The sequence below is a fragment of the Pterocles gutturalis genome, unplaced genomic scaffold, assembly GCF_000699245.1.
Source record: "Pterocles gutturalis isolate BGI_N339 unplaced genomic scaffold, ASM69924v1 scaffold14127, whole genome shotgun sequence".
In the NCBI taxonomy this organism is placed as follows: Eukaryota; Metazoa; Chordata; class Aves; order Pterocliformes; family Pteroclidae; genus Pterocles; species Pterocles gutturalis.
The window spans coordinates 60,233-87,015 of record NW_010115753.1 but is presented as its reverse complement, the minus strand read 5'-3'; the positions used below and the strand labels follow the sequence as shown (position 1 = coordinate 87,015).

Below are 26,783 nucleotides of genomic sequence, written 5' to 3'. Positions count from 1 at the left end.
AATAGAGCTATTCAAATAAAAGTAAACACCCTGTATGTTTTGCTTATTCTAAATAATTCCATTCATACCTTTGGAGCTATTCTGGGTTTACAATACAAGTGAGGAGGGAAAGGACTCAATTTGTTGCTTGTGTGAACAACAGTACCGATCTATCTACAGTTAAAACATCCTAACAGAAGAAGGCACAGAAGAATCATAGTGTAGAAGCAGAATTGGCTGAGTTTTCTTTCTTTACTGGATACCTGGAGAAAGGTGATCAAATATGCTACTGCCTGGTGCCTCACATTTTTTTAGTAGTATCAAAACGAAGTAGAGTTAGTAAGAGTCGCAGTTGTGGATGTGACAAGGCAATTTTGGCTCCAATTCTGCAAGCATTTTGAGAACACCTCTTCAGAAGAGGGCAGCCTGTGTTTCTCTTCTCTTTTGTGTACAGCTGGATGCAGCATGGAGCTGCAGTGACTGACGTATTTTGAAGGATCATTCTACAGCTCTATTCCATGAAACAACTGACATCATCTACCTGGACTTGTGCAAAGCCTTTGACGCTGTCCTGCATGACATCCTTGTCTCTAAATTGGAGAGACATGGATTTCACAGAAGGACCGCTCGGTGTATAAGGAATTGGCTGGATGGTTATGCTCAAAGAGTTGTGGTCAGTGGCTCAACATCCAAATGGAGACCAGTGACAAGTAGGTTCAGTATTGGGAACAGTGCTATTTTACATCTTTGTTGGTGACATGGACAGCAGGATTGAGTGCACCCTCAGCAAGTTTGTCAACAACACCAAGCTGTGTGGTGTGGTCAAGACTCAGGAGGGAAGGGACCCTGACAGGCTTGAGAGGTGGGCCAGTGCAAACCTCATTCAAGTTCAAACAAGGCCAAGTGCAAGGTCCTGCTCATGGGCTGGGGCAACCCCAAGCACAAATTCAGGCTGGGCGGAGAATGGCTTGAGAGCAGCCCTGAGGATTTGGGGGTGTTGGTTGATAAGAAGCTGAACGTGAGCCGGCAGTGTGCGCTTGAAGCCCAGAAAGCCAACCATGTCCTGGGCTGCATCAAAAGAAGCATTAGCAGCAGGTCAAAGGAGGTGATTCTCCCCCTTTACTCTGCTCTTGTGAGACCCCACCTGCAGTACTGCATCCAGCTCTGGGGGCCACAACGTAAGAAAGGCGTGGACCTGTTGAAGTGAGTTCAGAGGAGAGCCACGAAGATGATCAGAGGACTGGAGCACCTCCCGTACGAGGACAGGCTGAGAGAGTTGGGGTTGTTCAGCCTGGGGTAGAGAAGGCTCCGGGGAGACCTTAGAGCAGCCTCCCAGTATTTAAAGGGGGCTACAGGAGAGATGGGGAGGGACTCTTGATCAGGGAGTGTAGAAATAGGGTGAGGAGTAACGGTTTTAAGCTGATTTAGGTTTAGATCAGATATTAGGAAGAATTTTTTCACTGTGGGGGTGGTGAGGCAGTGGCCCAGGTTGCCCAGAGAAGCTGTGGATGCCCCATCCCTGGAGGGGTTCAAGGCCAGGCTGGATGAGGCTTTGAGCAACCTGGGCTGGTGGGAGGTGTCCCTGCCCATGGCAGGGGGGTTGGAACAAGATGATCTTGAAGGTCCTTTCCAATACAAGCCATTCTATGATTCTATGAGTCTGTGAAAATGTAATATGAGATTCTTTAAAAAACATTCCTTCCTAGTCTGCAAAGGATCATAAGGATATCATAGGATAATTCAGGTTGGAAGGGACAACAAAAAGTCACCTGATCAGTTCTGGTATTTGCCAGGCATTTTATTTGAGCTGTCTGGAAGGGATTGAGTAGACCCCATCTAAGAATTACACAGACAGAAGTTCAAGACATATTTTAATGGAAGAAATGTTGGTGCAATTGTATGATTTGGACCTCTGCATTCATGAAGTCTACATTTAGGAATTAAAGAGAATCAAAACTAATCTCTTTTATTTGAAACATGCCAATATGTTTGTTTTTTTTTTTAATATTTCAGCTTGCCTGTGTATCGAAACAGTATGTGAAAGAGGTTGATGTGAATTTTTTGTAACTTCATTTGTTTTAAGGATCAACAGCACTGTTGATAAAAAAGAATGACTGTTCCTTTAAGCTGCAAATATTTCACGATGAACAGAAGAAGAAAACGGGGCAACTTGGAAAGAACAGGAACAGCTAACACAATAATGGCAATGATGCTTGTCTGAGGTTATGCTCCTGCTTCTCTGTATGTGTCCACCCTTCCTACAGACATCCTTCCTGACATTTTATTAATTAATATTTGGGGATTGAAAGCTTTAAAGCTTCATAGAACTTCTTTAGCTGACAATAAAAGACAGACCTCTTCTGTGTGCTGCGGGTGGTTTCTGTCTGTGAACACATGGATACAGAGGCCTTGTACAGGGCTGATTTTCAAAAACACCATGAGCCTGCTTCTCCTTTTTTTAAAAATATAATCCAAATATCTTATATCTCACACACTGGAGGACCACATTGTTTGTTGGCAGGAACATTGCTTCTTTCCCATTAACCATTGTTTAATTTAGAGAAGTCCTCTACTTTCTATAGTGTTTTTAATAGCAACAGAAGCTGAGCAGGCTTAATATTGTCTGGCTGAGGTTAAGAGATTTTCAGTTGAATCAAGAACTGTTCCTCCTTTTGACCTCATTTGTTTTCTTTTATCATTTGCAGGAGTTTGTTATTAGCATTTTACTTTACACAAGCATTTGGGAATAGCTTTTCTTGGTGTGAATAACCTTGTCTGAATGCAAACAGTAATATTTTAAAACAAACACAGTTGTGATTTTTGCTATCTGATATTCACTGTTCATTCTTTGCTGTTCTCCCGTGTAAAAGGTTTTAGTTATCCAGCTAGGGAGAGAAGCAAGACCTGGAATATATGACTTTGAATATAGGTCCCAGCTTCATTGCACCTAACCATAGATAATTCAACCCATTAAACCACTTCAAAACTTTTAGAGTCTGATTAGCATCCTGGAGAGTCTCCATTGACAATTTAAGTAGTTTTCTAGGTAGGCTGGTAAATTAGGTATGCATTCAGGCCTCTGTTCCCATTAGTATACTATTCTCAATTAGTTTTCCAGACAAATTCTTCAAATTTAAATACAAAATACTCACCCAATAAATTGACATATCAAATATGTAATGAAAATAATCTAAGCCTTTTCACAAGTGGGAGACAGGAGACCTATACAGGGTGAATTTGGAATTGGTCAGGAGCTGCTTTACTAGGATTCCAGGAGTTCAGGTGCTGCTTCTGTGGGTGTTTGTGTTTTGTTTCTTTCTGATATGAAATACAGTGGCCATAAATGTAAGAAAACATTGCATGACATTTTAGAGAATCACTTGCATTTTGAAATCAAATAAAATTTGCATTAAAATAACAAGTTTTCTTTAGATTTTCAAGTTACATTCTGGAAAAACTGAACTTTCTAAGAATTAAAGGTTACCATTAGGCTGAGAGAAAAAGCCAAAATACTGCACTCCAAAAATTATTACACAAATTTCACTCTGTGAGGATCTGCAGGTTACCAGCTGCCACAGCTCAGAGAAATTGGGTATACTAAAGTTTTATATTAAAAAAAGAAAAAGATTGACAATCCTGAAAAAACCTGTCTATTAAAATGGTCCAAATCATTTAAAAATTAATTAAACACATCTAATGGAATGCAATGGAACTAAACATATGGCAGTTGCAATCATCTCTCATGTTTAGATGATTTATTGATGTCAATAAAAGTATTCATTTGAGGAAAACCGTTAAAGTTTGGTCTTTCGACATGCTTTGTTATCCAAACATTCAACCCAGGATAATGTGAAATTACTGAAATTACAACAGATGCATTTCAAGTAGGCACAGCAAGAACAAATCCGTGCCAGCTGAATGAGCTGGAAACTGTGTGACAGTTATTTTTATGGACCCTAAGGAGATTTGGTTTTGCAGAGGAAGTTCTTCATTCTCACGTTGCCCACTGGTGGTCTCCAGATGGTGAAATTTCCTGACCATAAATGACTCTCTGGTGCCGAATATGCTTATTCCCCAGTTTACTGGAAGTCTATATCCAAAAGGAAAGCAGTATCCATATCCGAAGGTAAGATGAGTGTGAGTACAGCCCCCACCTCCTCTTCCTTGTTCAGTGAGAGTATTCAGCCATGTGGAAGGCGTGTTTCTAGACAGTAATGGGCTGATTTTGTTCATGTTGCTTTTCAGGAAATATTAATTACATATTTTTTCAGTAGACTGTAACACCTTTCACAGGAAAGAAACTATCGGGTGAGGGAGCAGCAGACAAATTGATTCGTTGTAGTCTCATCACTGATATATGTCTTGGTAAAATCAATCCACCACTTCTGAGAGAAGGGTAATATGGTTGAAGGAGTGCGCAGAAAAGAAGATACTGTCACAAGTGCACTGCAGTCATATGCACTGTGTGCAGAGTGCAGGGCATGTTGCATTGCAGTTCTATAGATCTCAGAAAATTATGCTGTTATTAATAAATATGACAGACTGGCCTTGGATAAGATAAGCCATAGTAAAATCTCTTCCTGGCCATCAAAAGGAGAAAAAAAAGTATATAAAAAAAGAGCTATCTCTGAGTTTCAGAAGATGTAGAGAAAGGTTTTTAGATCCATGTTGGAAAGTGAAAGAGCAGCCCAGACAGAGATAATGTCTGAAATCGCCCCTCATTTTCTGGGGATTTCCTGATTACGTGCCTCCCTAGCTGTTGTTTTTGGGCTGAGCTCCAGTGCTGGTATTATCTTCCAGGTTATCACGTGATTTCAAAGTACCTGAGTTCCTTTCGGATGGGATGTATAGGTCCATGTATGTGGTATTCCTTTGACATTTCAAAGGAGGTAGATTGAGGGCTTTAGAAATTGTTACTCTTACCCTGTCCTTGCTTCTGGTCTTTGGAGTTGACCCTTTATTCTTAATGAGCAGACAGTTAGACCATACCAGGTACTAAGAAACAATAACATGCATGATATAAACATAATGTATTTCCGCTGTGAAATAATACTCTGAGATAACAACGTAACATCGTTTTTAGAGGTACCTTACATACTTGCATTGGCAAAAGGCCTTGAGCAACAGAGTGAAGAAAAAAATTAAGAATATTTTTTAAAGTCAGCTTTGTAAACAAGAAATGAGAAATTCCATTTCATTAGCAATTCAGCATAAAAGTGATCCACAGTACTCCTTCAGTGATCTCATTAATGAAAAAACATTATCTTTATTTAATGTCTCCATTTAATACCAATTTAGCTACCTGTTAAACATCATTAATTGGTAATGAAGCTGGTGGTATAGCAACAGAGATGGAAAAAAAAGGTTTGATCTTTATTATAGAATGAAAGCATCAGATAAAAATTATAACTATGATTAAAAAATAAAATTAAACCCCCATGTGTTTGTGAATACTGGAACATGTGCGTCTGTGTACATGTCATGCACACATGCTTTAATCTTCAAAAAAACATGAAAAATAAAGTTTAAATTTTGTTAAATACATTGAGAAGAAAGTAGGATTTCAATGTAAAGGGTTCTTACACTACTGTACAAACGTTTGTGGTATTATACAACATTTGTGCTATTTAGATTGTTGTGAGGGCCCTGAGTGGTGGAAGAGTTGAGGCTGTTCACTGTTGAGGGAGAGATGTGGAAGTGAAAGTTTTCTGCTTGGGTAGAAAAACCGCCTTCAGCTTTCTGAGTCCACTGCAGGCTGCAGGAGCTCTCTTTGTTCACCCCATGGACCATGGTACCTCCCCTGCTGTAGGGACAGACCTCGTATCGAGGTAGGAGCTGTAGAGCTGTAGCTCAGACATATCCACGCGGCAGAGCAGGGCACACCGTGGGTATTTGTAGCAGAGATGCTGCGTTGGGGCAGTACAGCCCCAAACAGAGAACCAGCTCGGGCTGTCAGCCTGCCATGGGCAGTGCTGTGCCGCAGACCCCTTTGCCGAGTCCAGAGCAAGACTGGTGGTGGCAGAGCTGGGGTAGTGCCGTGCTTCTGTGCTTAATTTTCTGGGGCTAGCACGGAGCTGGCTGTGGCCACTGCGGAGGCATGCCTTAGAGTGGCTCTCTGCAACTCATAGTGACACTGGATAGTAATTCCTCATGGCAGCCCTCCCAGTGAGAGTTCTTTAATGCTGCTGTGCGGTCAATGTAAGGTTCAAAAGGGATAAGGAGACTGTAGTTGTGTCCTAAGGACTTGATCTTATAGTGGTTTTCTTCTGCAGTTTTGCATTTGTGTAGGCTATGGTCATGCAAAGGATGCCTTTGAGAGACCGTTTTCTTTTGAGGCAAGTGTAAAAGTTTTTATGAAAAAAATAAATTCCAGGAATCTTGATTAAATCCATTTTCAAATGTAGTTGTGTCCTAAGGACTTGATCTTATAGTGGTTTTCTTCTGCAGTTTTGCATTTGTGTAGGCTATGGTCATGCAAAGGATGCCTTTGAGAGACCGTGTTTCTTTTGAGGCAAGTGTAAAAGTTTTTATGAAAAAATAAATTCCAGGAATCTTAATTAAATCAATTTTCAAAACTGTTTTTAAACACTAGTAAAAATACACAAATACCACTTTCTTGTTCCCCATATCACTCAGAAATGAGTGAATACAGCATTCAGACTATCTATATTTTGAAATAAGTCCAATTTCTAAAGGGAATTTGTGGATGTATTTCAGCCAAACTATTTTGCATTTCTAAAGAGCCCTGTGAAGAGCCGGATATACAACTTTGTAGTTTATTATGATTAAATCTGTAGAATCAGTGATTTTACCTTGTCCTTCTATTATTAAACAGAAGTCAGCCCCACTGAAAGACACAGTTTTCATCCCCCATATCCCAAGGATGCAGTATAGTGTTCTGTGACTCCTGTGACTTACATGAAAAAGAAGCTTGAATATGGCATGGCCAGGACAGGGATGCGGGGCTAGTAGCATCTGCTTAGCAGCCCTGCAGAGCCTTGCCTTTTGTCACCAGCCCTTTCTCTTAATCTCAGGAACCTCCCTTAGTAATGAGCCATGTTACTGTGAGAAGGATGGGTCCCACCTCCCTGTAGATCCTCAGAACTTAATCACACTTTTCCCACGATGCTGCCATTTTATTCCCCTTTAGCAACAGGAAGCATTTTGTTTCTCTTAGAGCAGTCCTGCCAAAGCAGCTCAGTCCTGAACAAAGCCAAAACAGGGTTTACATCTCAGCTAGCCAGGGAAGGAAGACTGGGGGGAAATGGTAAAGAAAGAGGAGGAAGAGGAGGAATGTTTTCCCAGATATAGGGCAGCTTTTTGGAAGAAGGAACAACAGTGTCAGGAAAAGACTTCGCTGGAGCCTGGCTTTAACTGTTGTTTTAGGAACTGGCAGTGTTTTTACATCTGACTTTGCAGAACTGGGCCAAACCACTTGGTTACTTGCTCTGCACAGGAAGGTCTACCATTGTTAAAGGGCAGTGAGAGAATTACTCTGTTAAAGATTCATATTCTTTACAATGTAATTCATACAGCTGTGAAGTTATTTGATTAAATTTACAGTTTCTAAATGTTTATAATTTGTCGTTATTATAAAGATACTGAGTTATGTTCACGAGTTATTCTATTTAGCTGTCACTGATTCAGTGCCTATTTCCTTTTTTTCAAAGGCAGGTCAAACAAATCCAACAATAAAGCTGTTTGTAGTTAATCTGTATGGACCAGCACACACACTGGAACTGATGCCACCTGACAGCTTTAAATCAAGGTATATAATTTCATTGTTTTGAAACTCATGTTTAATTTAACCTGTCTGTCTCCCGGGCTAATAATTTTCTTTTTACATCAGCACAACACTTGTCTTTGACTGGAATGCACTTGATCTCTGTCCCCATGGCTGAACATAATGATAATAAAATAAAATACAACTGTATTGGGTTGATGCTCCTCTTAAAAATCACAGGGGCCTGAGACTTGCTCACCTCTGATGTCCAGAGAAGCTCCAGTTTACTTTAAATAGATGAAATTAAGAATCCCAAGCTATGGTCAAAGGGCTGAACATTGACCTGGTTCTGAAGTTGTTACAGCATTCACTGCCAGCCTTTCCTTGCTATGTGCCAACTTGTTTTTAGTTTCTGAAATGAGATTTCAGAATATAGAATTGTCTTACAAATGCACAGAACATGTAATCAAGGTGTTAATTTAGAGATGAGTGTTCAGAACTTTTCAAATCCAGTAGGTTACGGGAAGTTCCATGTCTCCTCGCAGCTAACAAATGCAATGAGGTGGCAGAAGGTAGAATGCGATGCCGCGAGATCACGTAGACTAGGAAGGGCTGTGCTGTGTTTTTCAGGAGAAACTGCTTCAGAACCACTGAGCTAATTTAACGGTTCCTTTGACTTTAGGGCTGAAGAAATGAGGTCTGGCTGCAACCAGTGACTCTCTTGCTAACGTTACTACGTACCTTAAACTGAGCTCCTGTTTACGTGTCCTCACTTTGAGGTGCCTTGAAACTTTTGTTTAAGGGAAGAAAATTTTCATCCCTTCCCATACATGCGTTCCAGTCTGTAGAACTGCAGTTGTCTTGATTAAATTCCCTCTCTGGTTTCAGTGGACATGCTAATGATCTTCTAACCTTAAGATATTAGATAACATAGGTAATAATAACAATAAAAGAGTTGCCACAGTCCAGATCTGGCTGCACTCTAGGGGCCAGGGAGGTGCCACTTCTTCTCTTCACTCAGGACATATTCAGATGGAGAAAGGTGTGAAAAGGATTGGCAACAGTAAAGCCACCTCTACCTAAAAAAAAAACAAAAAAACAACCCACCTTTGAATATAGTTGTTGGTTTTGCGGTTCCTACAAAACCCAAAAGATTTTATGGTAATTGTTCCCAAAACAATCAGGATGTTAACAGTGGTTGCTGATTCACAACCATTGTGACTAATTTTAAGCTGGTGTAGCTCTCTCTACACAAACTGAGGTACCCTAATTTAGTGCAGGAATAATTTAATAGTGAGATATGCCTTGCAATTATTTATGTCAGCTGGAATGCTTACTGATTGTGTTAGTGAAAGGAATTATTTTGAATGAGTCATGCTTTTTGAAGTATTTTCTTTCTGTTGATGGGCCACTACTGAAAAACCTAATAAATCCCCTGCTGCTTGCTAACCCTTCATTAATTTAATTGAAAGTGTAGGATTTGAAAGAGATTCCTTGCCATCAACATTAGCATCTTAACTCTCTTAAACAGCATTAAAATTGTCCTTTAACTGTCAGAAGGCATGAAGAAGTGAAATGAGAAAGCAATGTGTAAATCCTCAAGAAAAAAAAATCTTGAAGATGTTGTTCAGATGTTGTGGTTTCTCTCTAGATTTTTCAGATTCATTCTTCCTCACCAGCAGATCGAAAACAAAAGTAGAATCAAATGAATTAGTATTGGTATCTCAGAAGCTTAGTAGCTAAAATTAATATGAACCTGACTTTTTTTTCCAGGTTTAAACAGTTTTAGTCTATCTTCTGATACAGCAGCGAAACAGAATTTGAAACATTCATATTATTTCAATATGTATATCCATATATCAATATATATAGAGGTGGGAAGAATGAGCTTTGAACAGGCCTTTCTAGAATTAAAGTCTTGAAAGTTTGTAATGCTTGGGAAGTTTTTGTAAAGTATTAGCTTTTTTAGTAAAAATGGTAACTACTTTTAGCTGTCAATTTTTTCCAGTACCTTTCTAAACAATTCATTATGGAGTCATTAGTAAATAGGTAATGGGAGTCTTTCAGAATTAAATGGAGTGGTGCACTATCATGTAGTTTTGTGGATCTTTCAAGGCATTTTGGAAATACATATTGTACAAGTTATAAACAACTGCTATGGTTATGGGAGAGATTCACTCCAACACAGAGAAACCACACAAATGGGTAGGGAATGAGGTTTCTGTTATTTATAACTGTAAAAGGTAACATTCAGATTCTGAGCTCTCCCCAGATTGTGTGCAGTGATAACAAACATAACTGTTCCTCTGATTTTTAGGATGTCTGGGAACCTGATGTAGATTGAGTAAATTCAATGTTCTACCTTCATTTACTGCTTGCAGTGATTCTATAAAAGTGCTTGGTAATATTTCCCAAGTTTTTTTAGATTATTCTGATATAAAGGTAGCAGTAACATTTGTAAATTTACCAATGAAAGTTTTATTCTCTGGAAAAATTTACCGTCTACTGTGCACTGTTAATGCCACAGAAAGATTGACAGTCTTCCTTTAAACATGTGGCTGTATTCTCTGCGATTACTGTTTCCCCCGTGGTGTTTTATTCCATGTGTACAATTACATAATGTTTTCTTCAGTGGCAAACATCATGTTCTACTACAGGATTTTCTTATTAGTCCTAGAAAGCCGATATACATGTAAGATGAAATATGTGGGCTTTCATACACTGCTAGCTCCTGATGTTCCAGTTGGAAACCTAATACTCGCCTCCTGCTGCAAATCTGGAAAAAGCAATCTGGTGTGCAAGCGGTCAGTTCAAACCGCTGTACCTTAGAACACCTGCCGAATCCTTGTAACTGGTGACATTTAGATATAAGACATTAATATGATATTAAGAAACAGTATAGGCTGATTTATCAAAACCCATGCTTGAGTTTAGACCTGCCAGGCAGAAAAATTTCATTTCTTTTCCAAAGTGGAAAATGCTAAGACAGAGAAAAAGTGAAATAACACATGAAAGAAGTGGCAGTTATCAGAGTAGAGCTCTGCTTCCATATGTGATGAAAAGATTTTTTCTGCTAGAACTGGGTATTGGCTCTTGAAAGTCTCAATGTGTGGGTTGTCCACTGCTTGCTTTTGCCATTCTCGGCCACGGGGAGCAATCTGCGTTGGCTCTGCACTATTCTGAAACGCTTCTGACCAGGTAGTTTTAAAACGCACTATAAGAACTAAAGTCAGTCCTTTTTCTTACTTTTTCCAATAGTATTAAAATGCCTGAAAAAATACTGGATGTCCACATTATCATTTAATGTACACCTGCTTTTAAAGAGACTGAAATATACAGTGAGACCCTTCTGCCTTTGTATGACAAGTTTTAATCATTTTTATTTAATTAATCTTTTGTAGTGGAACTGGAAACGGTTAAGAAATGGAGTTTGCGTAAATTAAAATAATGCTTTTACAAGCCTCACCAATGTTTTTGTTATCCATGCGTTTCCAAATCAACAAAATCAGTTGGATATTTATGTATTTATAGTTTGAAATCACCTTTTGAAAGGTTGGTTTTATACTTCTGGCAGCCAGTTTATCTGAGCCTTACTTTGGAACAGAAAGCTTATTTGATTTGAACTGGAAATGCAAAAGGTGGGGGAGCGTGCAGTTTGGCATTAAGAAAGCTAGGGTTTATTTTCAGCTTTTCTTAGCTATTCTATGTCTAGTCACTTCTTTCATGCTTCTGACGCTGCCCTCTTCTGTAATTTGGCAATAGCAATACCTACCTCACAAGATTAATGTAAAGGATTAATTCACTGTCTTACCTTACAGCAAATGTCTGTAATCTATTCAGCCTGAGCCTACAGGATAGAAATTTATTCACAGATTTTGTTTTATTGAAGCTTTCCCACACAATGCCATGGCATTTATTGATTATTCCCTTCCCTGTTCAGTGGAAAGAAATGTAAATTCTGCACATGGGCCAGGACAAGTCCCTGAGTCTGCAGAGCTGGGACACAGCTGCCTGCCCAGCCGTCCTGCTGAGGGGTTTGTGCTTGGGGCTGAACAGGAGACAGCTGTGAATGCTTATTGTCACCAAGGCCGGACCGTGCTAGGAGCAGTATGGCTGGCAGACTGAGGAAGGTTGCTCTGTCCATCACCCATAAAGGCAGAGCATCACCCACAACAATTTAGGGATTCAAGGGGGACGATGAGAGTCTGTCTGTGGGCTATCAAGATGGTCGTGGCCAGGGCCCATAGCTGCAAGGAAATGATGAGCAGTCCAGGATGATGGCCACCAGCATCCATGGGAAGGGGAGCTAGACAAATACCTGTGGCTTCGTCTCAGAAGAAAACTACAGTACATCCATCAATGTATACATAGATAATGTCATGTATAGTATACCAAAATACTAACTGTAGTTATCTTCGCTACCTTGCAGGTTGTGTCTCAGGTTGTATTATTTTCGATGTGTGTTTCCAAGAATGATATTTTCTATTTGTTTCTGTAAATTCTCGTACACTTTTCAATACACAATATAAATAATTTAAGAATATAGTAAATATTCTACAGCATTACGCATGGGACATGTTTCTGTTGTTTACATTCTTGGATAACAACCTGCCAGCAAACTAGTAGAGCATAATAGGTTGGCTTTCTTTAGCTGAACCCTGTTGTGTTTGTTATCCAATTCCAAATCCGCTACAGTAAGGTTCCTTTTTCCATTGCCATCAATGGTAAATGTCTTCTAGCTCTTCTTAGAAGCAGATTTTTTTCATAATCAGCTCATTGGATGAAAGTTAGAGCAGATTTCTTCATTACAGTGAATAGTATGAAGTTGCAAAGTTTGGCTCCTTTTCTTGAACAGTTTCTTAAGTTTAATACTGTGGGTTATTTTCCTCTGATGTTAGTCTATTTCAAATCTAAGTATCTAATGTTCAAATTTAATTATTATTGTAACTATGCTAAGTGTAATTCAGTGCAAATCCCTTTCCTTTGTTCAGCTTGTTGTCTCTGTTGACTTTGCTAAGCACTTACAATCACAGCCAACAAGATACACATATCTTTCCAGGCACAAGCATCCAAAAACTTACAAGGGAAACAAGACGTGCTAGGCATTCGTGAGTGATTATAAATGTACTAGCAACCTGTTAAACAACCTTCATAGAACTAGGTATCGACTGAGATAATGAAAATAAAGGAAAACTTTCTATAAGAAAGAAAGATTAAAAAAAAGAAGGGGTCTTCAAGCTTGGCAAAGGATGATAAACATCTTTGATATTTAACATGATTTTTATCAGCAGTGAAAATTAATACAGATTTCATCAAGTTACAAGACTTTGAAAAAAATTGCCATATGCTCAGGAAAGGCATTTGCTTTCTCAACACCTACAATTGGAAATTTTTTTCTCACTGAAAATCTTCCATCCCTCTCAGTCCCCAAGACCTGACCTTTCTCAGTGTGCAGCACCTCCTCGGCACACGTGAGATGTTCCAGCTCCTGCTGTTGAGCTGACTGTATACATGTCATGTTCCTGGTTCATAGGCCTGAGGGAAAGCTGTGCCTTCTTGTTGCTAATTACCTTGTGTAGTTGCCTCAGGCCAATTTGAAGCCAAGCAACAGATTTAAATACCGAATGTGGACAGGAGTAGCTCTCTGTCTAGTCATGAAGCTTGATGCTCTTGTTTTCATGCATTGCCTGGTTCAATCTAACTTAGAATAAAGTGTGTCAGGTACAAATTCCTTCAATATTGACTGATCATGGGATGCTGTGGAAGGAGACTACCTTTTTGCGGTTTTAGAGTTTTCTGCCTGCCTTTATATACAGTAAAGAAGAAAGCTAACTCTTTGGAATTCAGAAAGGAAAAAATCCTAGGGCAGATGAGAGGGAAGAGACTCTTAAGAAGTCTGACATGAAAACTTGATTAGACCATTTAAAATGAGGACTGGCTAAAAAACAAAAAGGCAGGTCTATGAGGCAGGGATTTAATGAAATTTTCTTGACAGGGATTTCTGTGGGAACCCTGAGAGCCGGTGAGATGGTGGGGACAGAGGAGATGGGTATCAACACACAGGTTTTATGGTTCACACGATCATCTTATAGTGGCCCTACTGGGAGAAAAGGGATTGATGAGGAAAAACCTGGAACTGGCTACATGAAGTGTAGGAAAAAGAAAGTTAGGAGTGGGGTGGGGAGACACAGCTTGAATAAAACTAGTCACAGTAAGAGAGAAAAGCCTCCTCTTATTGGGGCAATTAAATGCTACAAGTGGATTCTGTCTCTGCCGCACAGCCCCCATGTGATACAGTGAGTTTAAACTAACATTGCGCAGGTGACCAATAATTGTGTTTGTTACTCCTTGGACATGCAGTAAATTAATCTGCAGCCTGGTTTAAGAAATGTCCCCAAGCAAGGATGAAAGTTGTCCTCAGAACACGCAAAGTGCTGTAGAGCACCTGATTAAATGGGTGCAAAATTGAGGATCTAAAATGAGTGTCAATTTTTGTTTAATACCTTGCTTCAGTCCTTTGTCCAGAAAGCATAGTCTTTCCTCTTTGAAGTGATGTTCTGAGGAAACTTAATGTACGTACAGATGCAGAGGGTCTAGCAATCCCAGTACATTTGTGTGTTTGGGTCTGGAGGGAAAGTGCTTATTTTCATTACTAGAAGAATAGATTAGTTGCAAAAAAAGCCTGCTAAGTTTGGAGAGAGACTGATAGCAGCTTCCTCAGAACTAAAACAGTTTTTGCCCTGCAGGCTTCTCTGTTTTTATTCAACGTATCAGGCAATCAAACAGCCAGTTTTCTTCTACAAAGTTTGACTTGATTATATCTGTTCACCTGCAACAAAACTACTGATGTGTATGCGTGTATGTGCACTGTATATGTGAAACAATAGATTAACTGCAAAAGTGTAAATTATGAAGGAACATCACCTGGAGGCAGTATTTAATTTCAGAAGGGTAGGTTTTTCCACACATATATATATATATACATACAATGCTAGACTCCTGATAAACAAATCATAGTGTAGTGAAATTTGAACATATTTTAATGCATAGTTGTTGCGGGCAGGAAAAAATGAGTTTTTAAATGATCTTTTGCTTTCAGTTCAGTGATCCAGGATTTTATGTCAGCGATGGAAGATGATGTTATGGTTTGATTTGGACTATTAATTACTATGTCAGCTGGATTCTGAATTATTAAATGTCCTGTTTCCATCCCTCACTGAAGAACTTTTGAAATGGAACAGCTCAGGCTCTATTTTGTAGAATCTGATTCTGGGATAATTTGGGCTTTGTAGACAGTGGATGCTCTTACCTTCATGTCTAAACACTGGTAGAGGGAGGTAGTCCCCATATACATGTTTTGAACATTTCCTTTTGGCAAACTTTGGGCTTCTGTATGCACCATTGTGATGGTGTTGGATGACCTTATGAAGGCACAACTGCAGAAGGACAAGTGTTCAGCTCTTGTTTCTTGAGTTCTGCTGTAGGGAACCAATTACCCAGGTCTTGGTGTTGCACTCTTTGGTTTGTTGGGTCATTGCTTTGTTGGCTGCATCACCTGGTCTCATGTTAGATCTTGTGTTAATTTTGGCATATATTTTTGCTCCTCAGCAAGTTAAAAAGCTTTTTAAACAACAACAAAAAAAATTAGACTGAGAATATACCTGAAGTCACCATTTCTAGTCATCGTTCTGGTATCCGCATGAGAAAATATCTAGTTTACTAAAAAATCAAATATAAGAGCCAAAAGAAGGTTGTGTATATTGGGTTGTTCAGCTGTGTGCTTCAGATACAGCACCAGACCAAGGCTGGGTGAAGCTGCCGTGAATTGCTGTCTCCTGCGTCTCTTGTGTGCAGCATCAGAGTTGACCACAACTTTGCTGTTGGCACTGCTGTAGCATCTTTGATCTAGTAAGAAGTCTTTTGAATGTATAACTAAATATATGTTGTCAAAGAGTAATGAGCTCTCCATCAGTATTAGATTAAAAGCCTAATTATATGCAAGCAAAGACCCTTGTTTTAAAGGGGGGCAGAGTTTCCAGACGCGTTCACTCCACTGTTGCACATAACTCAGCTGGACTCTGAAAGCTGCCAGCTGCCACGGGTAGAGAAGTGAAGCAAATAGCCTGGCTGGGATGACAAGCTGCAACAGGTCTTCCTCTGTAGCATCCCCACTCTGACAGCCTGGCAGGATCTGGGGAGGAGGGAGGCAGATACTCCATACCGTGAGTCTGTGCCTAGGAAGCCTCCCTTGCTCAGCCAGGGTCGTTGAGGGACAGACAATTTGACCGATATTATGAGCTATTTGTTAAAACAGGAGCTGGCACGCACTGATCCCGAGTGTGATTTCCCTTTTAGGCAGGAGTCCCATTATAAAATACTTGTTATTTTATGACAAGTGATATTTTAAAGTGGTCTCGCCTGCATTCTAACATTACAGACGTACAGACTTTTTATTTGACAGTAAGGCTGGATTCTTTTGCAAAAATGTGTGTCTTCTGAAGGTATTTGCTATGGGAAAATACTGGCATCTGTTGGAATTTAGTGTTTGTTTTTAAGCTGGCCAGCAAGTACATGGTTCATCTGCATTTTCAAGCATGTGTTTCACAAGCGTATGTTTTGCAGTTGGTAAAGTTTATATATTACAAATGGCTGAGAAGGAGGTGCTAAAGGAGCACAAATTTCCCTGGGGAACAGTGCACAGAGACTGATCCTTCCCACTTGTAGGAACGCAGATGCTGGGCATTTGGGGTTATTTTCTCCATCCCTCCGCACTGCTACTTTCATGCAGTACAAACTGAGCATTTGATGAACTATATTTTTTTAAAAAAGTCTAATCTGAAGTAAGAATGATCTGAATATTGTGTTTTCAAATGTTTACATAGGGAATATTACATCACCATGGTGAAATGGGTGAGCAACACCAAGGCTGTGGTGAGATGGTTAAACAGACCTCAGAATATCTCCATCCTTACAGTTTGTGAAACCACGACTGGGGCTTGCAGCAGGGTAAGTTGGATTTTTTTCCTAAGCTCTCTTTTCAAGGTTTCTTCCTGTGTTTTGTTTTCTTATTCAGAACAAGATTTTTGGAAATCAGTTTGCAGATGCAGTAGTTGCAAGCTGAAGATAATTAGTCAACAGGGAGGAAATGGATGTGAGAAAATTCCGAATCCGTTGGAATGATTTCATGCAATTAGAAACTTTGAGTGACATTTTCAGAATTACTGAGATTTGTTCATTCATTAGCTTCAGTGGAAACTGAAGTTGCTGAACATCACGTATTTTGGATATAGCTAGCACAGTGACAAGCTTGTCTTCCGTCAGATATTTTCAGCAGCCTGATTTCTCCTCTCTCCCCCTGCAGAGTTTCATTTCAGATCTTTCTGTCTCTCACAGCTTACGTTTGTTTAAGGAAAAGGTGTAGAGGTCTGATAATTCCTGCAAATTCGATAACAGAATTAGATAACTTCTGAAAAAAATAAAATTGAAATGCAACAAGGATATTTCATTTCAAATGTAAGCCAAGCTGAAATACATTTTTCTGTTTGAATTCAGCTACATCCCATCCCTTGACCCAGACTTTGACTTCTGACACTCCTGCATTACATCTCTCCATTTTCACAGTCAATCTTGCATCTTGAATGCAGTAGGATACTTTCCCATTCTGAGTCACGATCTCTTCCCAGAACCAGCTAAAAGTATAAATATTTTCTATACATGCTGATATCAGTACCAGCAGATGCTCCAAAGTAGAGGGTATAATTTGGCAGTGTAAATGGCTATGAGTGATTAATGTAGGTCTAAGTTTGGCCTCAGAGTCAAAAGGCTCCCATCAGTGTCTGCTACTGAAGTCAGTCATGTTAAAGCATTAGGGATTGTTTCCAAGCTCGTCTGCTTCTTTTGCTGCATAGTGAAGATTGCTTTTCCTGACTCAGAAACTGATAGTAAATCCTCCAGCTATGGATTAAGAGTGTGAACATGGAGATTTGTTGATTGGGTTGCTTTTTAGCTGGTTCCTGCAAGCCTTGTGCTCTTTTATTAAGAAAGTCAGCCGGGAACTGCTGTGAGCAGTCAATTCTGAAAGGAAAACCTTGTGTGCTCCAAGGTCAATTGGACTTGTCTGAAGTAGGTGTCCAGGGAGCAGTAATCCAGGACTAATGTAAGAGAGAGAGATTGAAAAGTCCCACTCCAGAAGAAATAAAGTGCAGCGAAGGACCTTGTAGGTGGGTGAGAAAGGCTAGCGATGCAGTGTCACCGCACTGGGCACAGCTCGGACCGCACTCATGCTTGTAGCCCTGGAGAGCTCCTGCGCCGCATCTGCTGGGATAAGGCGATGCTCTTGAGTTCAGTAATGGGTGAGGAAAGGCTCTATTGTGAGATTTTAATGTTGTATCCCACCATTTGATTCCAACTGTAAACCTATGGGGTTCTGTGGTTTTTTTAGCATTTTGCACATGTTCTCAATTCCAAAAAGTACTATATAAAACCAACTGTTATAGTAGCTACAGATTTTTCACTTTCAGGCCATATTTGTACAGATGATTCTATAGCTAATAAATTTTCATTACTTCAGTATGACTGTGACAATTTACAACAGTTGACATATAGTCTATATTTTTTTCCAACAATGTGTGCATGGTATTTATTTTTTGGTTTTGGGGTTGTTTATTTTTTGGATGGAATGATGTGAAATACGAGTGTGACCAACAAAAACCGATCATTTGCATTTATTTTTTTGTCTCTTTGCTAATGCCACACTATATCCCATTAAAGAAAGGCAATGTGATTTGAAAAGGTCTTACACTTTGAGCTTGATGCTGGCTGTTTGCCCAGTGTTGATGAAGGACTTAAAATATCCAGTTGTCAGATGATGCCTAGAGGTAAAAAACAAATAGAACTGCCTGGATGATCTTCTTGATAGCTAATCAGAAAGGACTGAAAAAGGCATTCTTAGGTCCCCTGTGATGTTCTACCAAAAACTCTGAGTAAAGCAGCTGACTTTGTAATTAAATTATCGTTTGTTTCAGTGTAAGTGCCAATGAAGAGATGTGAAGATTGTAACACAGTAAAAAAAAAAAGGCATGAAATAACTGGAAGTCTTTTGCTGAATTTCAGAAATGTTTTTGATTTATAACTATTCCATAAAAACAATTTTTTTCTTTTTTAGAAATATGAAATGCAATCAGACCTGTGGCTTCCTAAACAGGTACGGTAGAAATGCTATTTCTGCATGTATAATTTGTAATTGCTTCATTGTCATTTTAATTTAATTAATGTTATTTTATAAGCCATTAAAATCCATTCCTTTTAAAACTGAATGCTTTTTAGGGTCCTAAATTAATTTAATAGGTGAGGATTATAGCAGTGTCTGTGTAAACATTCAGGTGGCAGCTTTTTTCTGTGAGAATCCTGTCACTGAGCATGACACAGAGGACATTTTGCTATCTAGCGGACTGTGTCAGGGGTGGAAAGAGATATGCTCTTCGAACTGAGACACCTGCCTGGGTTTCAGAGGCAACATTCCCTTCAGTTTTGGATCTCTCTGCATTCAGTTAAGTAAGCACTTGGATGACCAGCTGATTAACTACCTAAGTCTTGGGTGGTTAAAGACAGATCAGACGAATCCCGTTCCAAACATGTCCTATATACTGTGCTGATTTTTTTCTGTTTAAGAAATAACTTCACCAGATAAAACCAAAGGAGTTAGAAGATTAGAGGTCATATGGGCTATAATTGTAATGCATAAGAATAATATTTCTGAATTCCTACCCAGAACAATATGTTGAATTAATGTGTCATTATGATTCAATTTTCTTAGCTTCAGAAGAGCTGTCCAATAAATGGATGGTACACATTCTATTTAAAATATATTTCAGGCTTCATTTCGCAATGTGCAAATGAGAAATCATTTTTAAAAATCTATGCTTTTATAGCAAGGCATTTTCCTTTAATATTTCTGTGTAAAGTTAGACATGGGGAGATGATACCTCATCAGGCTACAATTTATGGTGAGACCATGATTCAGAATATCACTTCCATGTGCTTATTTTTTCCATACAGGTTTATCAAAGTCATTGAGCGTTAAGCATGTACTTTGTAACATTTTGCTGAATCCAGACCATGGAAACATTTGTTCTGCTTTTCACTAGTAGGACTTATCTCTGTCATTAATTGTATGTCTGTAAAGGAATGTATTCTGGAAAGTCCTGCAATCCTAATGCAAGGGGTGACACTATCAGAGCTTTGATTTGGAGGGAGAGTTTTGCAAGGACTGTAACCCATGCTTTCGGACAAGATTGCACGATTACTGTCATGAGCTATATTTACCTTTATCTATGAGATTTTTATTAATCTTAGCAGAATATATTTAAAGTCTAAGGATTTTTCTCCAATTGTGTTATAAGCACAGCAACTACCAAAACTGAGGAAACAAAATACCTAAACTGATGTTTTGTTAGAAGTTTAATGGAAAGTGTGACAAACTAACACAGTCTAACATTTGTAGAACGAAGAACCAGTTTTCTCCAAGGACGGCACCAAGTTCTTCATGACTGTCCCAGTAAAGCAGGGAGGCCGGGGCGAATTTCACCACATAGCCATGTTCATTGTTCAGGTAAGTTTTTGGTTCAGGCTATTTTTAATATCCTAGTGGTCATCTAGGACTCCTACTGAGGACATGTGACTCAAGCAAAGGCTTGCACTTCTGTAGAGCCTGAACCCTTGTGTCATGGAGGTGGTAATTTTCCCTGTCCAGGTTGTCATTAACTGCAGAGGGATATATTTATAACTCCTTGCAGAATAAGTGGAGCTCTCACTCTCTTTTCTTAGACCTCTGCTGTAAGGTCTGTAGATAAAAGGCATTTGCAAAGTACTCCCTCTGGAAGATGTCATGTTTTCTTTGTAACACTCTGGACAAGTAGAGATGTTTTCTTGTTAAATCCTTCTGTCAATAATAATGTTTTATAGCCACAGAAACTCAAGAGACCCGCAGAAATGCTCATTTTACCCTCTTTACAGGGACTATATATGCATAATTTTAAATGTCAGTTCAGAATATTCAGAATTCTGAGCTTGCACACAACAGTAAAGGGAGGCAATACCCACAACTTAAAATTTTGTGAAAATTAGGACTCTTTTATTACCCTTTAGAACATTTTCCAGTGGCTTCCATTTCCCAGGGTCATTGCTTTTTCCAAAGAAGAGTCTGGAAGAAGATAAATTTGCACTATGACTTTGAAGGTCACCAGTATGAAGTTATGATGAACTAATAAAGGAAATTATGCCCTGGAACAGAACACTCCAAGGCATCTATTTAAATCAGCAGAGCGTTAATCCAGGTACTTTAGCAGAGCCATATGACATAGGAGGGATTATCAAAGTACCCAAAACATCAAAACAGCAGACTTGGCACCAGGCAACTCCATTATCTCCCTTTATGACAGTGTTCTGGTATGAACATTATTAAGTCTGAAATATGTTCACAGTGTACTGCAGACAGAACAAGAGCAAAATGACTTCAATGAAAATTTAACCTGAAGAAACAAGAACAAGATACTAATTCACTAGAATAAATATATCAAGAAAGAGTCAGCAAAGAAAAAAGGGATCAAAGACGTCAAATTCTGTCTTCTAAAGAAAACAGTAACTCAGATGAGGATCTGGTAAAAGGGTATAATAACCACACAAAAATTCACACCAGAATAAAACCATTTAGTCAATCAAGTCTTATTTTGGTTTATTTCCCAACATGGCTAAGTATCTTTAAAACAGATTAAATAATAATAATGTAGACCTTAAAATTAACTTGCAGCATTTCCAAGGATGTTAGAAATACAGTCAAATTTGCCTTAAACCTGTAGGCTCTGACATTTTTTGCTATTAAAGAGCCCAGGAAACTTAATCCTAATTCAGTAAAATATTTAAGTCCACTCCTATTCAATAAGATAATGAAATATATACCTACATGTAAATACATGTTTTAATCCCACCAGAATATTGGTTGAAGTCAAGTTTATGATGAAGAGTTTAGTATTTTATCCCTTTGAGGCAGAATTAGAGCCGTGGGTACTGTGGAGCTCCAAAAATAAAAAATACTTCAGTGTTGACTGCCATCACCATGAATAAACAAGTCTGAATGGTATCACCAATGGTGAATTGGGCTTTAAGTATATACTTGCTCCTGAGAAGAAGAGGAAATGTGATATCCCATGTATCAACCATTATTCATCAATAAGCAACATTCTGCATGGTAATGGGGCTGATATAGAGCAATAAAGGACAAGAAATGTGTTTATATGATGTGTTTTACACACTACATTAATCTGATTGTCCATTATTTCTAAAGCAAACATGGGGGCATAAAAATTATATTAACCATTGCACATAAAGTCTTCTGTCACATCAGATGTTTGTCACACCTTGTGAGAGCCGCAGTGGCGTAACAGGTGCTCTGCAGAATTTAAAGCAGTCGGCAGTTCAACAGTACCCACATATCACAGGTTCCTTGGTAACACTGGAATTTGGCATTAAGATTCTCGTTACTTCTCTGTACTACTCGGTACAGATATCATCTCGTTAACAGAAATCAGCCTCTAAGGGCAGGAATGTTAAAACACAGAACTAACATGAACATACAGTGACAAAGAAGTAAATTTTAATGGCTCACTTTAGATTAATTTAATCACTGGGCTTATTTGTCAATCTTACAGCAAGTGCTGACAAGTGATGGTCTTGGGCTGCATTTCTTTGTCTGTACTTTAGTGTGTCAATGATATAATCAACGAAGGCTATCAGAAGCATCTTGATTACATCTTCTTGCAAGGGGAGGTTACTGTTTAAAAAGTTACTGTCTGTCATATATTATTTACTGTCTGAATGGAGAAAGCTGGATGTGTGGTTTATTGTTTTCAAATGCTTTTAGTAACTTATGAAATATTTAAAAGAAACTAATCTCAAAATGGGATTGAATCATGTGTTATGTATCTAGAAATTTCTTACGTGGTGTTTTGCAACTCTAGAAAGTATCTTTTTTCCAACCACAAAAGAAGAAATATAAAGTAACTAATGGATCAAGGCAAGAACTTCCTGCAAGCTTCATAAATTATGTATTATGGCCATAACCTTGAAAAATAACCATGTTTATTAATGCTTGGCTAGGCTTTTTATTGCTGTTTCTTGTTAGATTTTGTGATCTCAATATTTAAATATATCTTTCAATTGTTGCAGCTTCTCTCTCTCTCTAGAGAAAAAATAGCCACTTATAATAAATCACTAGTTTGTATTTTAATCATTTCTGGAGATAGTACTGAGTATCAGAACCTTCCTGAACAGGGAACCCTCATCATAAACGTATGTACAGCACCTAGCACAGCCTCCTGATTCCAGCTGATGCTTGCAAGACTTGTGATGGAGTTACTACATCATTCTTTCCTTGTGCATCTGTTAGAAAACAGATCAGTTCTAAGGGACTTGTTTCTGCCTTGCCAGTTCCAGACATGTCTCATAGGTGTCCTTGAGCATTTTCTGCTTCCCAGTTATTGCTGCTGTTGATGTAGAGCTCCGAGTTTACGGGGTACAGTTCAAAAATACAGGGATTAAAAAACTCCTTTTTGCCTTTATGACTTTTTATAGGCCACATAACCACGGAGGCCTCTGGGATCAGTTATGGACCAGTGCCCTGGATTCACAGAGCATCAGGCCAGAGAGCACTGTTAGGTCCTTCGTCTGACCTCTTTTGTAACTCCTGCTTCTCAGTTTCACACCCAAAAGCTGAATTATCACCTCTTTTCTTTACAGTTTGTCTTGAATTTGAAAACTAAGAATGTTTATATCCAGGCCAAGCATCATAACCCTATCGTGCAGAAAAAACACTTCACGTGTGTTCGTACTGTACTACAGTGAGAGTTGAAGTTTTAATCTTCAGTAGCCTAAGCCACAATTTTACCTTTTGCACTAGGAAGCACTCTCAAGTGAACTACTCACTCTTCAGGTTTCATTGTTTTTAACCTGTGTCTGATGAAGAGCCTGCTGCAGCTTCCAGCCAAAGAGTTTGGTTTTACCTGAAGGTAGATATGTATTGCATCCTGTTTTCTAATTCAGTTCCTGGTGCATTGGCTGAGAAAACTGGTTTTGAATTTCCCTTTGTAGCAGTTTATTTTCCTAGGCTCATGCTGGGATAGAAACAATTTCTGAGAAAGAGCAAGGGGTGCTCCCTGACTTCTAAGCATTTGGTTCAGTTGCCAAGATTTGGAGCTCCTCTTAGACTCTCCTTATAGACCCTGCTTAACCCAGGACAGATGTGCGGACAATCCTGCCAGGCAAAGAAAAATGTAACAAGTAAGGTGAAAGTTAATATTTTCCATCTCTCTCCAGGCTAAAAATGAACAGATCGGTGTGAGACACCTGACATCGGGAAACTGGGAAGTTATCAAAATCCTGGCATATGATGAAAGTACTCAAAAGATGTAAGCGCTATTCTGTTTGTCTGTTTATGAAAATATATGAGTTATTAAAACAGAATCTATTTAACAGGAAATAGTGTATCTAAAATTAAGTCACAATTTTTCTTTCATTTTTGAGCATTACCATACATTTCACACTCCTGAGTACATAAAATGAGGTTGTAACACAATTTATCTGCCAGTGTATTACTGCGTGCATTTTTATACAGAGGTAAAAGGAGTATAGCATGACATCAGTTAACTCACTGTATTTTTTAAATAAAAGAAAAAAAATACAATACAGAAGTAATAACATTTGGGTGGCCCCTTCCTGTATTGCAGAAAATAATCATAGCAAATATTTAGTACTTTATCGATAAAGTCCCAAAATCTTCAGTTATCATGCTATTGGTTACTGCATGAGATCTCTGAGCTTTGTTTGGGGATCTGATTCAACCTCATAAATTCAAATTATATAGAGCAATCATCCAAACCCCTGATTTTCACCCACATCACCCAGAGAGAAAGCTTTCCAAAGCCCATCTTAGCACTATAGTGGGAAGGAAATGCAGCACATACTTGGTGATTTATGGGAGCAGTGAAGAACTGACACAACACATCTGAAGGCTCCAGATACCTTTAGTGAGTCTTGGTTAGTCTTCATGTTCATCTGCACACAGCAAAAAATTATCAGTGTCTGGTTCTGATACTCTGTTTCAGCAAGGACCTTTTTACGGCTGCAACAATGCTGTCATCTCCGCTGTTTCTGGAGAAACACCCTTTCTGGCCAGTCCTTCCATGGGTTTTGAAAATATGTCTGTAGAGAATTTCTTGATACTTCTCCAAGGTTCAGATGAAAAAATGTTGTATGGATACCCTCAGCCTGCAGATGTGGCAGACTGCATATAGGTTGTCTCAGCCACCTTAGAGGACTTCCTTACCCTCCTTCTGCCTCTCAAGCCAAAACTTTATGGGGATCTCGTCTGGGACGTACCAAGGACTTGCCTTCATATTCTTGCAGCAGCTCTGCTAAACCTGTTTCCACCTACACAACCAGTAATCGATTGCCTAGAGTGCTAGCTTCTGTCTCTAGATAGAAGAAAAATTGTTCTACAGCTCAAAAAGGCTTTTGGGTATCATAAGGCCTATTGTAGTTTATGATATAATTTCACTGTGACCTTTTTCTACTCCTTGGATTTATATTGCAAACTCCTGGAGCGAAGGAGAAAGTTTCTCTTCTGTATTTGTAATATGCAGAAAGGGGTCCTGGCTGCTACTGGAGCTCCTGGGCATTACAGGAATTAAAGACAAACCATGAAATACTGTGTTCATCACTGTTTTAATATGAAATCACTTATTATCTGAAAGAACTACTCTGTATACTGGGTCTAAATTTAATCTTGGAGCTTAGCTTTATATATAAGTATTTGATCTTCATGTATATTTGGGGATTTTTAATTTTTAAAAATGTTATTTATGATGTCTCTCACTTCTTTAAGCACCACCCAAATCAGTTTACCAAACTGAGTTTAACTTTGTTCGTCTTTTGGGCACAGTTATTTCTTAAGCACTGAAGAATCTCCAAGAGGAAGACAGCTACATAGGTAAGAAGCACATGGGGCTGTGTTAACAACTCCTTCATCCCAAACCATAAGTGCTATAATTACATTCTGTGATCTTAATTGCTGCTTTGGGGGTTGGGTAATAATTTATATTGTGTGAAAATTAGTACACTTGAGCTGTAACAAGGAAAGAATGACAGTTTTTCAAAACTAAAGATAATATTTTACTTTTTTAAAAAAAAAAAAATATTTTAGCACACAATTTTTTACCACTTTTTTCTTCACTAGTCCTTTATAATCATGTAAAAAGCTAAACCTAAATGCAAGCATGTAATATGGCTGTGTTTTTTAAAGTAGTGAAAATCTTCTAAATAAAAATAATATTTATGGTGTCTAATCATGCAGTTTAAAGTGTGTAGGCAAAGCACCTTCACCTTACACTAGCCTTGATGCTTAAATCTGAAGTTAATGAGGCTTTTTCTGATACCCTACTAACATTGTTACCCCACAGCACTGCTAGTTATTGGAACCCCAGTCCTGCTCTGGACAGGTTTTGAATCCCGTCCATGTTGCTCAGTTTACAGAACAGTAGTCACCTGAAAACAGTTTGCATTAGGCACAAGATAAGACAGTGATATGTTGGCAAGTTTAGGGACTGAAACAAGTTTTATCACTCTGATGGGCTAATTCTTGGTTTAGAGTATTTTATTCCAATGGAAAATGTTTCTGATCAATTTTTCCCCAGTGTGTCAACAGTGGGATCATTGAATCGTCAGTGTCTCTCGTGTAACTTCTTGAAAGACCAGTGCACATACTTCAGTGCAAAGTTTAGCCCCACGAATAGGCATTTTTTACTGCACTGTAAAGGTAAGTCAAATACACAGCATGTAAATGTATTGTGTTTGCTTCTGAATTAATGTGTTCCCTTGAGAAGTGCATTAGGCTGGAGTCTAACATTCAGCTCAGTAGTGGATTACTCAAAGTTCTCTACAGAGCTTATTGCAAGTCTGTAAGTAAAGATGTTCTGTGTAAAAGCTAAATAACAAGTGGTATCAGAAAGCTGCTCCAATCCTATCCCTTCAG

General features: G+C 38.8%; 1 protein-coding gene across 1 annotated transcript in view; it reads left to right on the top strand.

Moving 5' to 3' along the window:
• Positions 1–26,783, top strand: part of DPP10 (dipeptidyl-peptidase 10 (non-functional)) — a gene marked incomplete at its 5' end in the record, with an annotated part of 149,016 nt that overhangs the window by 96,334 nt on the left and 25,899 nt on the right. Inside the window, 9 exon segments of the mRNA XM_010075299.1 lie at positions 3,958–4,005; positions 4,008–4,105; positions 7,650–7,747; positions 16,585–16,708; positions 18,867–18,905; positions 20,205–20,312; positions 24,071–24,162; positions 25,695–25,742; positions 26,446–26,567. Coding sequence (XP_010073601.1) covers positions 3,958–4,005; positions 4,008–4,105; positions 7,650–7,747; positions 16,585–16,708; positions 18,867–18,905; positions 20,205–20,312; positions 24,071–24,162; positions 25,695–25,742; positions 26,446–26,567 — 777 coding nt within the window.